At 40.2% G+C, this 19,031-nt stretch overlaps 1 protein-coding gene across 2 annotated transcripts; it reads right to left on the bottom strand.

Annotated features, from left to right (window-relative positions):
• Positions 1–1,668: 1,668 nt before the first annotated feature.
• On the bottom strand, positions 1,669–17,904 carry F3 (coagulation factor III, tissue factor). Of its 2 annotated transcripts, XM_075322361.1 has the most exons (7): positions 17,672–17,903; positions 11,354–11,465; positions 8,754–8,941; positions 7,976–8,163; positions 6,555–6,705; positions 5,019–5,062; positions 3,710–3,826 (listed from the first exon to the last, which is right to left on the bottom strand). In XM_075322361.1, the coding sequence occupies exons 1-7, from the start codon at positions 17,733–17,735 to the stop codon at positions 3,806–3,808; spliced, it is 768 nt and encodes a 255-aa protein (XP_075178476.1). In that variant the 5' UTR covers positions 17,736–17,903; the 3' UTR covers positions 3,710–3,805. The 2 variants fall into 2 exon arrangements, with proteins under 2 accessions (XP_075178475.1, XP_075178476.1); XM_075322360.1 differs by lacking the exon at positions 5,019–5,062 and having other exon boundaries at positions 1,669–3,826; positions 17,672–17,904.
• Between the last annotated feature and the right edge of the window lie 1,127 nt (positions 17,905–19,031).

Raw genomic sequence — 19,031 nt, forward strand, 5'->3', positions numbered from 1 at the left:
TAGCAGTAGTGATGGGCGACACCCGGATCCGCGCGTTTTCAAACATGCCCGAGTGCCAGACCCGGGCTCGGGATTCTTAGGGATTTCTGGTTAATGGTTGATAGATACTGATGTAAAAAACTGAAATACTCAACGTGTGAACGCGGCCTTAAGGCCGCTTTACACTCTACGACATCGCTAAAGCAATGTCGTTGGGGGTCACGGAATTTGTGACGCACATCTGGCCGCGTTAGCGATGTCGTTGCGTGTGACACCTATGAGCGATTTTGAATCGTCGCAAAAACGTTCAAAATTGCTAATCAGTGACATCCCCCCTAATCTCAATTATCGTTGCTGCTGCATGTACGATGTTGTTCGTCGTTCCTGTGGCAGCACACATCGCTATGTGTGACACCGCAGGAACGAAGAACCTCAGCTTACCTGCGGCCGCCGGCAATGCGGAAGGAAGGAGGTGGGCGGGATGTTACGTCCCGCTCATCTCCACCCCTCCTCTTCTATTGGGCATCCGCTTAGTGACGTTGCTGAGACGCCGAACGAACCGCTCCCTTAGAAAGGAGGCGGTTCGCCAGTCACAGCGACGTCGCAGAGCAGGTATGTGCGTGTGACACTGCCGTAGCGATAATGTTCGCTACAGCAGCAATCACCACATATCGGCCGTACGACGGGGGCGGGTGCTATCGCACTTGACATCGCCAGCAAATGCTAGCGATGTCGTAGCGTGTAAAGCACCCCTAAAGGCCCTGTCACACACAGAGATAAATCTGTGGCAGATCTGTGGTTGTAGTGAAATTGTGGACAATCAGTGCCAGGTTTGTGGTTGTGTACAAATGGAACAATATGTCCATGATTTCACTGCAACCACAGATCTGCCAAAGATTTATCTCTGTGTGTGACAGGGCCTTTAGTCCTGTTTCACACGTCAGTGATTCTGGTACATTTGTGCTTTTTTTTTTTTTATACATACCAGAATTACTGACATACGCAGACCCATTATAATCAATGGGTCTGCACACACATCAGTGATTTTTCACTGACCGTGTCTCCGTGCAGTGTACACGGGTATCCAAGATTGCCGCACGGAGACAAGTCCGTTTTTTTCTGGCATCCCAGATGTCCCACGGACCACACTAAGGTGATACGTGAAGCACGTGCCAGGAAAAAAAAGCCGTACATTGAAAAAAAAAAACATTTTCAACTCACCTTTCCAGTGACGCTCTGTGCAGTCTCAGCTCTCTGCAGCTTCCTGGCCAGCTCATTACTGCATGCATATTCATTTATGCAGCCGGAGATGACCCGGAAGTAACTGCAGAGAGCAGAGGCAGCGGCGCCCGGATGCTGCAGAGCCAGAGACTTCAGCACCATGGACAGCAGGAACGGGACAGGTGAGTTATCTCCATGTGCAATCACGGATTGCACATGACAACCCACGTGTGCCGTGATTCAGGACACACGGATGGACATATGCGCTTTTTACATGGCAGTGTGAAACAGGCCTTACTGAGAGGCATTCCCAGAACAGGACTTTTCCCTGAAAAATGCTTGCAACGCTGTTGTGGTGCTTGAGGGAGGTTACAGAGGATTGTCTGAGTAGAGGGAAACTTTGGTCTTTGCTCACTGTCAGATTATACACAATCCAATACACATAGCATCAATCAATTACAAGACTCCTTTATATTTCCCATTCACCTTTATTTGAAAATAAATCCTATAAAAATAAGTTACTTTTACAAATAGAAATACATTCATTTTCTCATAATAATCATATTCATAAAAAATAATAAATCATATATTATATAAATAGTACCCATGATTGTCAATGTATAAAAGTAAATCACCAAACACAACAATATCTAAAAAACAAAAACTCCTATGCAAATCCCTTTATAAAAATACAATATTGTCCTGATAAGTGCTTTGTCTGAGCATACGTACTATATATACACCTCTGCAGTACGATATCTGAAGGCGGTGATTTTCAGGTAGTGTTTCTTACTAGGGATGATCGAATACCTCAAATATTCGGCTTCGCCAATATTTGTCGAATAGGTCGCCGCTATTCGTCTATTCGCCAATATTCGATGCGCAATGTAAGTCTATGGGAAACCCGAATAACAACTATTCGAAACTTTTCGGGCTTCCTATAGTCTTACATTGCGCATCGAATATTCGTATAGCGGCGAGCTATTCGTCGGATATTCGCGAAGCCGAATATTTGAGGTATTCGATCATCCCTATTTCTTACATCTATGTAACTAGAGCAGTGTAGTGTTTCTTTTAATAAAGCCAAATTGTTTCACAAGTTAAAAAAAAAAGCAGCTTTGTCATATCCATGAGTTTCAGCATTAGAACCGAATAATTGGTAAGGGCTGATTTAGAGGTCAATGATTTTTGATTGTACGCCAAAAAAAAAAAATCAAAAACCCACGAGGGAGGGGGAAATGGATTTTTTTCACACGGATCTTTGAAAACAGTTAGGAACAAATGGTATCACAGTGCTGTCCAATTTCTTTTTCGTGGGCCCATAGACTTATATGGGCAATTTTGATCAGTGACCTTGATGAAAATCATGATTTGGGGTGGACCGCTATGGATGGCTTTCAACTCTATCGTCTATAAAGAAAAACACCCAAAAAAACCCAACAACTCGTTTTGGGTAGTTGTGTGCATAGTTTGGTCTAGCAAAAGTCCAAACTGTCAGTTTAGTGTTTCCCCAAAAATAACACCTACCCCTGAAAATAAGCTCCAGGAGGAATTTTGGGCCTCCGGTAATGCCTCACCCCTCGTAAGCAGGAGGCTGAGAGGCAGGGGAGAGGTATACTGTGGAAGATGACACGGGAGCACAACCCTTTACGTTTCTGTGTCATGCACCACCCTTTAAGTGCAACGATAGCCATAACACTGCATCTATGCATTTCCTATAGAGTTTCTTTACATTAAACTGACCAGTCTGAGCATCACTGGAAAATGGGAATTAGTCACTGTCAAAACTTGTCCCAAAATCTGATTAGAAAAGCCGGGGGATATGATAAGAAGAAAAGTGATTGCTGCCGATGGGCTGAAGAGCAGCGTCTGACTGCTACACGTATATTTCTGACAGCTATAGGTAAATTATAGGTTATTTCTCAAAAAATATGAACCCCCAATAGTCTACTAGTCTGCCAGGTGATCATTTGTTGACATGGGGAGCAATAAAGCAGACTTGGCAGATATTTCCTCTAGGGTTTGTCACCCTGAAGACCATTCGTAACTAGTAGCTTCTTATTTTGCCACCTCCATAGACTTCTATGGTCAGCGTATCACTGCATATCACACCTGCTGGAAAGTGATACACAATAGACTGAATATTCTTGTACCTTTTTGCTGGTAGTGCTTTGAAAGTAATAATTATTTTACTATTATTATAAATATAAATTCCTCATTCAGCGCTAAGTCCAGTAGCGCTGACAATGCCCAAGGGCTATATCCAACAGCACACAGCATCCATCATCATATAGTGTTACACATATAGGAATGCATCCTGCACTTGTACCCTGTCAAATATTGACGTGATGAAGAAATAATATAAAATTGATAAGTTTCATAGAAACTAGGGAAGTCCGATGCTGCGTGGAAAACAGCAGGTAGTGTGCACTGAAGAGTCCAGTAGTCAATTTGCATATGGGGGTGTTCACAGTACCCCCCGTCTATACAGCGTTCAACGGCGTTGTCTCTTTTGTCTTCTGTTTTTGCGCTTTTCTACATTTGCAGAGGACCACTGACAGCACTATTATTATCACGATAAGAGCCACGGCTATTCCTACAGCAACTAATATAGTAATATCCAGCTCTGGAAAGAAAAGGAGACAACGTCGGGTTAGGTGATGTAAAGCACAAAATAATTAACTCTCTATAGGCATGCATTAAATATTGCATAAAAAATATGTATCTCATTTTCAGTCAAGATACATATGGGGGTTATTCCTTTCTTCACCGAAGCGCCATCTCCTATTAGTAAAATATACCGTATATTGCAGCGTTAAGGTATTACGAGAGGGTCATTAGAGATAACCGTCCCACCCTAGTGTAATAGCGATACCTGGATGCATTATTAACCACCACATTTCATGACCTATGTAATGCAAGGCCCATTAAAGAGGTTTTTCCATCTCAAATACCCCGTGGATTTGCCATAACTGTGCCACCTTTGGAATCCCCACCTATTGAAAGACTGGTGGTCCATTTATGCCCGGTAGAAGACTCCAAATGAATGAAGAGGTGGGATGCCCACCTACTGAAAGAATGGTGGTCCACTTATGCCCATCTTTCCAGACTTGACCGAAGACTCCAAATGAATGATGAGGTGGCTGCGCGAGTGTGGCAATTTCCATTCAAGTCTAAGGGTATGTGCGCACAAGTGTTTTGGAAAAGGATCTCGATAAATCCTCCTCAAGAGCTTAAAATTCCTCCAAAAAAAACTTGGAGATTCTGCTCAGTTCCTGGTGTGAAAAAATTCTACAAAAAGACGCCATTTGCACAAGCCCTAAAGTATAAAACAGTAGAGTAGTTTCTTGGCAACTTCTGAAGACTTGGATGGAGATTGCCTTGCTCACGTACTCACTCTGCCATTCACTCTGGAGGTGGCTGCCATGATGGGTAGAACGAGGAGAGTATTCCACCATGTTCTAGACAGGTTGGCTCCCAGAGGTGGCATCAACAAATCCTGGAGATGGGACATGAATATCTGAAACGGAAAAACCTACTTTGGACCGATAGTTGTTGCTTCTTAATATACACCGCCCTGTACAACTCCACTAATTAGTAAGACATGAAACCACAACACATTACAAGTAATGTGTTGGTAAAAGAGGAGGCAGAAAAATAGCAGGACTCGTGGGAACACAGAGGAGTCTATATGAAAGCACATTTGACTTATTGACCTAATTGCGTGGGAATGGACTGAATAGAATTAATAAAAGCGTTATGCAATAGGACCCAACTCCCACATGTCTACTGAGGTCATACGAGAGGAGTCAACTTACAATGAGGCACAAAACTCCAGTGGAGGGTAAAAACCCACTGGCAGCTGGAAAGCAAAAGCAAATTCAGAGTCGATGACATTTACATTGGATTATACATTAAGTAGAAAGGTTTCTTCAAGGATCCACAGAAAAACTTTTCAGGGATTACAATGTATTTTTTTTTAACTTAGAGGGTTATTCTCCACTTTGAAGGTTAGCACCTCTCCATAGGGTAGGTGATAACTTCTTGATCAGTGGGGTCCCAGTGCTGGGCATCCCATTAATCACAAAAACAAGCTTCTGAAAAGCACCATTGAAATGAAGCAGCGGCCGGCGCATGTGTATGGGACTGAGCGAGAAATGTTGTATTCGGCCAGCTCTGACAGTCTAATAGGCAGTGAATAGAGTGGTGGAATCCATGGCGCTAGTGTTATGTTATATGGAGGCATGATATGGTGTCCAAAACATACTCCATGAGTTTCTTGTATATAGTCACTACAGTGTGTTTCCGGTACATGTGACATCCATTTCCACACGTACCGGAGACTAGGACAAAAGTAGACCCATTAAAATCAATGGGTTTGCTCACACGTCCATGTTTCCGGTATGTGTGACATCTAAATCCACACGTACCGGAGACACGGACACATGTAGACCCATTAAAATCAATGGATTTGCCCACACGTCCGTGTTTTGACATGAACATTGTGTCAGTGTGGAGTACATGCGTGTCTGTGTACTCCACACAGCGACATGTCCATTTTTGGCTGGCAGTCACACGGACCACACACTGATGTGATCTATGGGACACATACTGGAGGACACCCATGCACTGAATTTAAATGGACTTTTATACTTGCCTGTCTCAGGCGCTGCTGTCTCCAGAGCTGCTGTTGCTTCCAGATCCTGGAACCGGAAGCAAGTGTGACAGCAGCACGGAGACTGGTAAGTATACAAGCTCATGCTGTCTGTGTGGTATCCGGATGTGACACGGATAACACACACACGGACAGCCATATTGACACATGTGCGTTTAATGCACGGACATGTGAAGGGGGTTAAGGCAAATTACGAAATTCTCTAATATTGGGGTAAACTGTTTAGGTATTATAGTCAAAAGCGCTTCCAGATTCATGAATTATTATTTATTTTTATTTTTTTTTTAACGAAGTTGAATTTTCATTGAATCAATAGCAAATAATATCAGATACTGTGGAGAAGGTGAACCTGAAAAATGCAATAAATGCTGCTCCACCTGTATGTCTCAGAAACTGTTCCCAATATGGTCCTCATACCGTGTTACACAGTTAGTTTACTATGGGACATTCCATTCCGGATCACTTTCACTGTCATGTGACCTGATTTTTTTTTTCTCCCCCTATAGCTAAATGGAAACATCTTAACCTTGCCATAGGCAATATCTATCGGAGCCGCAGACAAATCTCCCCTTTTTTGTTTTACAGTCAGGTTATTTTTACAACACATTCTCTTAACTTTGAGCAGAAAATTCTGATAGCAAAAAAATATAAAAAAAAAATTGAGACACTGGACACATACCTCCACCGTCTGATTGGGTGCACAGTTCCTCCGAGCTTTGGCTCACACGGTTTTTGACGCGAGATGGAACCGATGCCTGGACATAGAAGCAGTAGCCTTCACCTTTCTCTGTATTTATGACAATCTCATTAGTGGTGGATGACTGTGATTTCTGTGAAGGCAATTAAAAAAAAAATAAAATAATAAAATGACAATTTTTTATCCTATTGGTATTGGAAACAATCAGCAAATTTACCTGTTAGTTGTCCTTTACCAGATTATTGTGCAGTGCCTTATGCGTAGCAATCCCATAATGAAACCCTGCTCTATGCAGACATTAAACTAAGGAATGCTGGGAGATTTCAGCTCCGAAACCATTAGGATTGTAATTTATACTTTAATCTATTACACATGCTGTAACATCGGATGAGTATGAGATTTCATACTATGCTGGCCAAATGTACTTGGAACATCAACATTTAATATGAAAAAAAAGGAATGGCTGGACCAATATTGACTAGTTCATCCCAAAAATGAAAACATATTTAAGACCCTCCCAAAAAAATTGCATTAACTTGGTCTGGAATGCTCTTCAAGATTACAGCCATCCCAGAGCAGTGAAAACGCTCTTGGCCCCGCACCCACTGTGAATGCTTTTGGCCCCGCACCCACTGTGAACGCTTTTGGCCCCGCACCCACTGTGAACGCTCTTGGCCCCGCATCCACTGTGAACGCTCTTGGCCCCGCACCCACTGTGAACGCTCTTGGCCCCGCACCCACTGTGAACGCTCTTGGCCCCGCACCCACTGTGAACGCTCTTGGCCCCGCACCCACTGTGAACGCTCTTGGCCCCGCACCCACTGTGAACGCTCTTGGCCCCGCACCCACTGTGAACGCTCTCGGCCCCGCACCCACTGTGAACGCTCTCGGCCCCGCACCCACTGTGAACGCTCTCGGCCCCGCACCCACTGTGAACGCTCTCGGCCCCGCACCCACTGTGAACGCTCTCGGCCCCGCACCCACTGTGAACGCTCTCGGCCCCGCACCCACTGTGAACGCTCTCGGCCCCGCACCCACTGTGAACGCTCTCGGCCCCGCACCCACTCTGAACGCTCTTGGCCCCGCACCCACTGTGAACGCTCTTGGCCCCGCACCCACTGTGAACGCTCTTGGCCCAGTACTCAAATGCCGGGATCTTGAGTGACTCATGTGATTACAAGGTTCATGTGAAATCCTGACATCACTATACATGTCATGACGTTACAGAGACCTAATAAGAGCAAGAGGCATCCAGGATCCCAGCATTTAGGTGTTGGTTGGCCAAGGAAGGTCCAGCACACATAGAGTATTGAATTTATTGCTAGTAGTATGAATCTTTTTCCTCTCTTTCAGAATGGCATATTATCAGCATTCATCCTCAGGTTATAATGGCCTCTGCTTACCTTTCCTGTGCTGGAAGCCTTCCTGTAGTATAATGTATAGATAAAGTCATTTTGAAAAATCTCCCGCAGTGTCTTCGGAGAGTTATCAGCATTTCTGTAGGGTGTCGGGGTATCTCTGAGAACTACAGTGAGACGGTTTTGCTCTTTGTCGAATGTGTAGTTTTGGATTATCGGTTTTCCAATTATTGCTACAACGAAAAAAATAAAATCATGTTAACAAAGGAAGATTATAGAGTTATAGCAGGCGTATTTGCAAAACATTATCTAAGAAAAAAAATACAAAAATAAAAAAAAAATCAGCTTTTTTGGACAGTTCCACTATATGTCAAAGATATTGATCTGCTAATACTGATGGATGACAACTTAAGGCGTTGCCTAATTTTTTTAGGGTATGTTTTCGATCCACATATAGGATCAGATACTGCCATAAAGTCCGTATGGCCGATGAGAAGCCCAACTCGCCAACAGGTCATATGATGGTTCCACAAACAAAATCACTGGTTATTAGAGCAGAACCGAACAATTGAAATCTAGTTGAAAAATTGGAGAAACCTTTTAATGTCCAATTTTGTGTGCCTCAAATGTTCAATACATAATGGACTAAAACCAGGAAGACAAAAAAGCAAACAAAACCCAACAACTCAATAGAATAATATTTTAAACAAAGACCCTTCAATAATTTTATGAGAACAATTCTCTTATAGTCAAATGGTTTCATCCTCATATTCTCTTCTAGATTTCTTGACCCCCCCATGATGTCTTTATTAAGAATACATACTTTGCAAATAAGGGGAGAAAGTTGGCCCATCCGAATAAGGAAACTCCTCGGCAGTAATTTCTGGTGAGTCGATTTCTGAAACAACTCGAACTTCGTAAGTGGTGTTAACATTTTCCATAAGATCAGTAACATCGCATGTGGTGTCCTTGATGCGAAAACACTTCTTTTTCCAGTCTTGAAAAAGTGGACTAGAAAGACAAAAATAGATTTTGATTTAAACATTCAACTCTTTATTGAAGACGTTAGTCTGTATATCTCGGTGTATAGGATGGCTGTCAGATTCCCACTGACATCCTAAGACTTATGCAAAGACATAAAAAGAGAAGACCCCCTTTGAATCAATCATCCGAAAAAAGCCACATTAATAGGTATGATGCCACATACAATTCACAATCCCTCTAAAGTTGGGAAAAAGTGATTTGATGATGAATATACTGTGTATATTAGATGCAATCCCCAAAAATGTGAAATGTAACGCTTCGACCCCCTATATTGGGGTCTTCATCAGACTCAATAAGTTCTTGTGTATGAATTTGCCTTTAAGATGATGATACTGTCCAAAATCGCAGTGAGAGTTATAGATAAATCAGATTGCTGTACTGTATAGATGTGATGGCGCGGTATAGGAGAGCATCTTACACACAGGAGAAAGGCATGTAAAACACTCTGCTATATTGTGCCATCACATCTATACAGTACAGCAATCTGATTTATCTATAACTCTCACTGTGATTTGGACAATATCACTATCTTAAAGGCAGGACACAAGAATCTATTGTGTCTGATGAAGACCCAAATACTGGGGTCGAAACGTTACATTTTACATTTTTTGTATTTGCTTTATAATAAAGTCCTTATATTCAATTTTGGTGTGCCAAGATATATTGCATCTAATGACGGGTTTGAACCCTTCTTGAGCACACAAAGTTCAAAGTGTGCCATAAACTTTATTCTAATATATATAGCTCTGGCAAAAATTAAGAGATCACTGCAAAATTGACAGTTTTTATGATGTTTCTCTTTATAGGTATATTTTTGAGTGAAATGTAAACGGTTCTTTTATTCTATAAACTACTGACAATGTCTCCGAATTTCTAAGCAATAAATTTTGTATTTATTTTCTAAAAATGAGAAATGATCAAAACAACAAAAAATGCATGGCTTTCACACCTCCAATAATCCCAAGAAAACAAGTTCATAATCATTTAGAAACAACAATACGAATAATGTTTTAACTCAGGAAGAGTTCAGAAATCAATATTTTGTGGAGTAACCATGATTTTTAATCCCAGCTTTCATGCGTCTTGGCTGCTTTCCACCAGTCTGTCACACTGCTTTTGGGTGACCTTATGCCACTCCTGGTGCAAAAATGTAAGCAGTTCTTCTTTGTTTGATGGCTTGTGACTATCCATCTTCTTCTTGATTGCATTGCAGAGGTTTTCAATGGGGTTCAGGTCTGGAGATTGGGCTGGCCATGACAAAGTTTTGATGTGGTGATTTTTAATCACAGCTTTCATGCGTCTTGGCATGCTCTCCACCAGTCTTTCACTCCCGGCCAGTGGATTGAGATGTACTCTGGTTGGAATTCAACTGACACTGGAATTGACATGCGGAGAAGCTGATTTTATAAAATTGTGCAGTGGTCTCTTAATTTTTGCCAGATAGATACGGTATATCTCTATATAGGTGCCCGTTCTCTTTCAACCCAGTCTCAGTGAAGAGAGGATGCATATTTCTCTCTTCTCTTGAGACATTATCTCCGAGCAGCACCGGAATAATCTTCAATCTCACAAGCTCAGAAGTAGAGGAAAGGCCAAAAATACCAAATTGGAGGACCGCCAGTGTGTAATCGGGTGGTTGTAGTATATTTACTGTTAACATTCTACTGCTAGAAGTTTTCCATCATCAGATAGTAAATTGTATGTGCTTTTAAATTGCTATTCTATAACCGAGATTGTTGTTTTGCAGTATTTTTTCAACCCCTGTCTTAAACTTTTGCACAGCACAGTGTGTTATTACTACACCTCTTCTATAGTATATGAACTAGGTTTACTGATCCTTGGAGTCATAATCTGCAGTTAATGTGGAATGCGGTAACATTTTTTTTTTATTATCTTTTATTATCTTGCAGCTTTTCTCATTCCTTCCAATGTAAATCTTCACAACTACTTGTGACATAACATGCAGGAACAAGAATGCACCTAGTCCACCCCTACAGTATATTAATTCCTCCATTATCAGCAAATCTGCCTGTACACAGAGTAATCAGAAAGAAATGTTCCACACCTCTAAAAAAAAAAAAAAAAAAAAAAAAAAAAAGATCCTGACAAAGCAACTGCCATCCAACCGTTCCAGGAAATCATTGGCACCCGTGTATTGTCAGATTCTACAGCAAAGTTATGCATTAGAGGCTGTGATTAATTAATAATTTGCGGTGCCCCCCGGGAGGCCACATGTTAATGTTAAAACCAATACCTGCTCATAGCTTTACCGAAAAACACCACAATATAAGTTAGAAATAAATGTATAACTAAATATAATATAACTAAAGTCTGGACCACCATCTGTAAAATGACGACCAGAGAGAAGTTACCACTCACCTTCTCACCAACACACTGTATGAATAGTTCGTAGGTTTGGGACTCCAGTCTAAAATGGATTTAAAGTTGATTGATGTCCACATTATGTTATTTGCTGTGGGAATGTTCATATCTACAAAATAAGAATGGGATTTTAAGGGTTAACACCGACAACTTTTGTTTCGAAGATACTTCCTTTTGAATTGCAGAATTAAAAACAAAGTATCTTATAAGTTACTTACTAACTAGGGATGATCGAATACATTGATTATTCGGCTTCGCGAACATTTTCCGAATACCTCGCCGCTATTCGACTATTCAATGCGCAATGTAAGTCTAGGGGAAACCCGAATAGTACTGAATAGTTGTTATTCGGGTTTCCCATAGACTTACATTGCGCAACGAATATTCACGAATAGTCGAATAGCGGCGAGGTATTTTGAAAATATTCGCGAAGCCGAATAAACGAAGTATTCGATCATCCCTATTAATAACCACAATTACTATGGTGGATTTACAAGACTATTGGTTGTTATCCCGATTTTTTCATTCGTCGTAGATGACTACATTATCTAATATCGTAGAAACATCTCCAGTCACATTGGAGACTTCTGGTTTTGCATTGCCACATTTTTCAGGTTAAACCAACCTGAAAAAGCCCCAAAAAAGCCATAAAGAATGAACATGACTATACACAGCAATGTCAAAACGATTTGCTGTGCATATTCTGTAGCTTCTTTTAACTGCTTCAGGCTTTGAAAGAAGGGAAATGGCTAAGAGGTGACTGACGCTTCTCACACGTTCACGTTGGAGGTCGCAGTATGTTATATATAGAATTAAAGAAGAAAAAAACTCCAGCGGCAAAACCTCCGCAAAATGCATTAGAAAAGATAATTCAGGGAAAACACCACCATTGTTTTCATGAAGCAAACAAGAAAAAAAAAAATACCAGCTCTCCTTAGTTTTCAAAGATTATTCTATGTGGATCCATAAATGATCGTGGGATGCACAGACAAGAAATCTCAGGTGGCTTTTGGATAATCGATAGTTAAAATAAATAAATATAAATATATATTATATATATATATATTTATTACAGACCAAAAGTTTGGACACACCTTCTCATTCAAAGAGTTTCCTTTATTGTCATGACAAATTGTAGATTCACATTGAAGGTATCAAATCTATGAATTAACACATGTGGAATATTCAAATTGTCTCTCCAGGAAAGGAGACAAACTCTAGCTCAGTGCAACCTAATGGAAGTAGCGATCCTAAAATTCTAAAGTGGATTTTTAACAATCCTTTGCATGTGACATATTACACACACGTGGAATGAAATACTTAACAAAAAAAGTGTGAAACAACTGAAAATATGTCTTATATTCTAGGTTCTTCAAAGTATCCACCTTTTGCTTTGATTACTGCTTTGCACCATTTCCGGTGACTACCTCTTGAAGCTCATCAAGAGAATGCCAAGAGTGTGCAAAGCAGTAATCAAAGCAAAAGGTGGCTACTTTCAAGAACCTAGAATATAAGACATATTTTCAGTTGTTTCACACTTTTTTGTTAAGTATTTCATTCCAGATGTGTTAATTCATATGCGGGCTTCACACGTTACGATCTTTCGTGCGATAGATCGTCGGGGTCACGGTTTTCGTGATGCACATCCGGCTTCATGGGCGACGTCGTCCCGTGTGACACCTACGAGTGATCGCAAATCGATGACAAATCGTGAGTCGTGTACTCGTCGTTTAATTTTAAAAAGTCGTTTATTTTACTTAGCGCCGGTTGTTCATCGTACCCGGGGTAGCACACATCACTACGTGTGACACCCCGGGAACGATGAACAGCAGCTTACCTGCGTCCCATGGCACCTGCCTGCTAGGCGGAAGGAAGGAGGTGGGCGTGATGTTTACGTAGCGCTCATCTCCGCCCCTCTGCTTCTATTGGCCGGCCGCTGTGTGACGCCGAATGTCCCACCCCCTTCAGGAACTGGATGTTCGCCGCCCACAGCGACATCGCTCAGCAGGTAAGTACGTTACACGGGAGTTAAACGACTTTGTGCGACACGGGCAGCGATTTGACTGTGACGCACAAACGACGGGGTCGGGTACGATTGCTCGTGCAATCGCACGATAGATCGTCTCGTGTAAAGCCCGCAATAGTTTTGATGCCTTCAATGTGAATCTACACTTTTCAGAGTCATGAAAATAAAGAAAACTCTTTGAATGAGAAGGTGTCCAAACCTTTGGTCTGTACTAATATATTACACATATATATATATATATATATATATATGTATATTAGTTAAAAAAACAAATATATTTGTATAATTTTTATGATATTTTTGGGATTACTGGAGATAGAGATCTCTATCTCCAGTAATCCCAAAAATATCATAAAAATTGGATTTTATTCAATATCCATATAAGTTGCAAAAGAATGCCATAACAAACAAGTGAATTTAAAAACAGGATGACGCATTTCAAGGTAAATTAGCTCTTATTCATATCCTGATATGATATGGACTTTCTATGGATTTTGAATAAAATATAATTTTTATCATAGTTTGGGGATTGCTGGATTAATCTATGGTTTTCTCGAAACATTTTCGGTTTCAAAAAGGATTCAGGAACGGTGATGTCTTAAAGATGTTGTGTGCACATATCCGTCACTTTTTATTCTACTGCAGCTCTGCTGTTTGTGATTCACCTTGGAGAGGATTCCTTTACTAGGGGATATTGTGATTATAAACTACAAAAAAACAAAATTCAGATCCAGCCACATAAATAGGAGTGAAATAAGCCTCAATATTGGAGATTCTGGAGCTCGACTTCAAGTACAATCCTTCATCATATATTGTGATATAGCACAAATTGTTAAGAACCAATGCAAAGTTTGAAATTCTTGTATTTGTGGCCTCAACAGTAAACCTCAATTTATTAAGTAAAGATAAAAGGTTAATCTGAATTAATAATTAGCCGGATTTCACAGCCGGATTGCTGCATGTATGCAAGTACTGGTGAACAACAAGGAATGCTGAGAATAGAGATCAGCTGGTACAAGCTCCTACACTCTGGCAGTACAATATTCTGCACCGATATCCAAGGTCTTAATACCATCACACTCAATGAGAGTGTTTTCCCCCATTAAAATAAAAACACTTATAATGACCTCCAATGTCAGTGCTGTTCCAGCAGTGTTGATACTCTGTCTCCCGGAGCTTACATGAGGTTGTTACATCATGCAAACCCTGTGCCCAATCATCACTGGCTTCCATGTTCCCGCCTTTAGACAAATCAAACATCAACAGGAAGTGAGTTTACTCTTAATGTTCATCTGAAGGTGCGAAGAGGGAGGCTGGTGATTGGGTGCATGGCATAAGAACCTCATGTGAGCTCCAGGAGAGAGCGTGTCAACACAGCTGGAACAGCACCAGCGGTGATTATAAGTGTTATGTTAACGAGAGCAAATACTCTGCTTGAGAAGGGATTGTCCGAGTAGTGGAAACCCCCTTTAAACTTAATTTCTAGTCATTGCTACTGTATAACAGTTTACAAAATATGCCAGATGCAACATGGAAATATTGTGATACTGATTTTTTTTATGAAACCGTACAGTAAAATTCAGCCATTTATATAGCAATTGTCAGAAAAACTTGTCTCTGGAATCACATTATTAGCAAAATCATATAACAATAAATCAATCAGAGGATGGAGTGAGGAGTGCAGCACACACCATCCGGTATATTAAAACGTCCAATTTATTGGTCTACATTAAAAAGCAAAAATACGCATTCGCTGACGCGTTTCTGGCACAGAGGTGCCCTTAGTCATACTGACAATAAATCAACCCATCAGATACTGTCTAAGGGCTCATTCAGATGAACATTTTTTTCTTATATGATACAAAAATATTTGGAGATGACATGTTTACTTTTTTCCTGGTTGCTGAATATAAACTAATATATATATATATATATATATATATATATATATATATATATATATATATATATATATATATATATACTGTAATGTCTTCTTTCTCGTTAATCTCAATGATACAAATAGCTAGTTCAGTTTTCAGGATTTTCATTACCCAACACAAGAGACTTCCTGTCTAGTAATCTCACCAATGAAAGTTACCTCCAGCCTCTCCCCAATCTGGAATGGCTGATACCAGAGAATAATATCATGCTCACCGCTACACCACAAATGTGTTGGTATAATGTTAAATGTCACAAAACAAAACAGGATATGTGATGATATTTTTGCATTCATTGTGCAAGGCCTTGGAAGAACTGATCCTTAAAACATGCCTTGTTTCACAATTCTCTCTACGGATTTGTCTTCCTCTTGTTAATGTAAAACATACCAAGTTAATTAGAGGTCACAATAAAACTAAGTCCCCCTGAGACTGCGGCTCTTACTTCAAAAGATCGTTGTGAGTTATTTTATGCCATGAGCATCTGTTCAACATTGTAGAAATCCAACTAAATGACTGTGTCCAATCACAGAAGTTGTGCCTCCTGTTGTGTAGAATGCGCCCACATGTTCCTCCTGTAATGTGAGGATTATAGGGCTGTACACCTCTGGGTTTGCTCATTTTTTGCATATAAAAAAAAGGTCTGATTTTCATCCAGGAAAGTTGGACGAGTGAAATCCATTAGGTATTCCGCCTGTCATGGGAGTACGCAATTTTTTTTTTGTATTCTACAGTCGTTTACAAGTGTTTTATTCTACAGAATAGAAATGTATCCATAAAAATTGGATGGTATATAAATGGTCCGTGTGACATCTGGTTTTTATTTTTCTCACACTCATTGACTTGCATTAACGAGTCCCCAGAATTTTTATATGACCTTTTTTTTGTGAAGCCAAACACAGCTAAGGGCTTTTTTTTTAAATAATAGTATATACATGGGATTGGGAAAGGGGGTGTAAAATGGAGAGAAAGCCTAAATGTAGCCATGTCTTCACTCACAGTATGGAGTTCTGTAGGATTACAGCTCTACCTCCTTGACAGGTGCACATAGGGACAAGGATGCCCTACATTAAAATTACCCCTCAAGAGTCATCTGGTAGGAGCTACACTGACTCATGCAACCCCATGACATTCATGCCCAGGTGAGGTCCATCAGGCCAGGGTACAAAATTCCAAACCAGCTCTTTTCACCTTTCTTTCCTGCACAATGTTCAGATTACATTAAAGCTGTCTGCAAATGATGCTCCCCAGCCTATGTACAGGTATGCGAAACTCTTGCACTCTCTGGCAATCCTGGGTTCAAAACCTAAAACTATTCCTATGGTAATTTTGTGAGCACTTTTTTTTAGCCTTTGCAAAAAAAACAAAAACCTGACTTTTTATTCCTCTGAGGAAATCTACGGCACTTTAACTAACCACTGCCAAATCAAAAGACTGCAAAGAGAAAAAAAACAACCACAAAACAAAAAAAACACTCGGGTATATTCATAGTTTTTCATGCTAATTAATTTCAAAATCCGCGATGAAGAATATTCAGGAGCTTTTGGAGACTGATCCACTTCAAAATGTACAAAGAAAAAACAAACAAAAAAGAAAACAAAACAAAAAAAAAAACACGCAGTCCTGCTCACCCTTCCAGGTAAAAAATACATCTCCATAAAGGAACAGTTCCTGAAGAGGCTTTTGCTTAAAAAACTTGAACTTTTCGACTTAAAAATCTTTGTGAACATAAATTTTACATATTCTATGTTGGACCCCACTGTTATTTTAGATTAAATAATATCTTCTAGATAGCAGATGCACATTGTATAAAATATAAATTATATATTGTGAAATATCATAAGTGACAGGTAAATATGACATACATTGTAACAATTGTGATTGTTATATATGATACATTGCAATATTGCAATATACATGATATATATATCATATATATATATATATATATATATATATATATATATATATATATATATATATATATATATATTGTACAGGTTGCATAATTCCTCATTTGTGATGATATCAGACAGATCAGTCCCCCCACATGATTGATCTGTAGCATTCTCCCCGTGTTCTGTCCACATTGGGTCATGCCCTTATATGGGCAGGGATCTTGTAATCTTAGAATCTTCAGAACATTACACTTCCTATTGTGTAAATATTTACAACAATATAACAAAGCTCACTCTGAATGATACAGGGTTTAGATAACTGATACTTATTAGATTTCAGGGTGAACAACAATGGGATTTACCACTGGAAATTCCCAAATTTTCAGTGATAAAGAATACATTTTAAACAGGACTAGCCGTGATTTATTGTAATTTGGACACGGATTCTTACCTTGCGCTGAGCTCTTCTGCCAGCAGAAGACAGCCAGGAGCAGCAGACTCTGTACACAGCGCATGGTGTGATATAATCCGGGGTAGTGAGATTAGTTCAGTAATTCTGGTAATCCGGAGTCAGACGCTGACACTGCAGAATATCTGTCAGTCCCGGGCTCCGCCGCTCGGTGCTGTGTGAGGGGCTGTGTGTGACTTGTACTGGTCCCCAGCTCCTTTATACTCACCTCTTACTGGGCCGGATCTGTAGGTGACTGGGAGGGAGGGGAGTCCTGCCTGACTCACTGCACAGCGCCTCCTGGCATTACCACATTGTGCCGCTAGAGGCCGCTCTCTGCTCTAATTAGTTATACAAATTACAGAAGTTTGGAGTCGCCTGTAGCCAAAACCTCTGTATTCATCAGGACAGACAGTGGTCACTAGTGATACAGTGCAAATCACACGTCTGGTCTGCATTCTTTATTAGGACTCATGGCAGTCTGTTTATTATATATTTTCCCTCACTATATAGTCATATCTATTTCCAAAGACATATCATTATCTATCTACTCATCCATCTATTTCTCTATCCCTCTATCAATCTATCTCTTTATCCATCCATCCATCTATCCCTCTACCTATCTATCCATCCATCCATCTATCTATCCCTCTATCCATCTATTCATCTATCTCTCTATCCATCTATCTATCAATGTATCTATCTATCTATCTATCTATCTATCTATCTATCTATCTACCTACAGTATTTATCATTATCTATCTATCTATCTATCTATCTACAGTGCTGGCCAAAAGTATTGGCACCCCTGCAATTCTGTCAGATAATACTCAGTTTCTTCCTGAAAATGATTGCAATCACAAATTCTTTGGTATTATCTTCATTTAATTTGCCTTCAATGAAAAAAAAAAAATTGTCATAAAGCCAAATTGGATATAATTCCACACCAAACATAAAAAGGGGGTGGACAAAATTATTGGCACTGTTTGAAAAATCATGTGATGCTTCTCTAATTTGTGTAATTAACAGCACCTGTAACTTACCTGTGGCACCTAACAGGTGTTGGCAATAACTAAATCACACTTGCAGCCAGTTGACATAGATTAAAGTTGACTCAACCTCTGTCCTGTGTCCTTGTGTGTACCACATTGAGCATGGAGAAAATAAAGAAGACCAAAGAACTGTCTGAGGACTTGAGAATCCAAATTGTGAGGAAGCATGAGCAATCTCAAGACTACAAGTCCATCTCCAAAGACCTGAAAGTTCCTGTGTCTACGGTGCACAGTGTCATCAAGAAGTTTAAAGCCCATGGCACTGTGGCTAACCTCCCTAGATGTGGAAGGAAAAGAAAAATTGATGAGAG

This window comes from Anomaloglossus baeobatrachus, chromosome 8, assembly GCF_048569485.1.
Source record: "Anomaloglossus baeobatrachus isolate aAnoBae1 chromosome 8, aAnoBae1.hap1, whole genome shotgun sequence".
NCBI lineage: Eukaryota > Metazoa > Chordata > Amphibia > Anura > Aromobatidae > Anomaloglossus > Anomaloglossus baeobatrachus.

What these genes read in the sequence shown, in the direction of transcription:
- F3 (XM_075322360.1), bottom strand. Translation starts at nt 17,735, where the DNA reads ATGCGCTGTGTACAGAGTCTGCTGCTCCTGGCTGTCTTCTGCTGGCAG. An exon ending in TTTCTCCCCTTATTTGCAAA is followed by an intron (nt 8,164 to 8,753) that starts GTATGTATTCTT and finishes TTTTCGTTGTAG; the next exon opens with CAATAATTGGAAAACCGATA. An exon ending in CACCCAATCAGACGGTGGAG is followed by an intron (nt 3,827 to 6,554) that starts GTATGTGTCCAG and finishes TTTTCTTTCCAG; the next exon opens with AGCTGGATATTACTATATTA.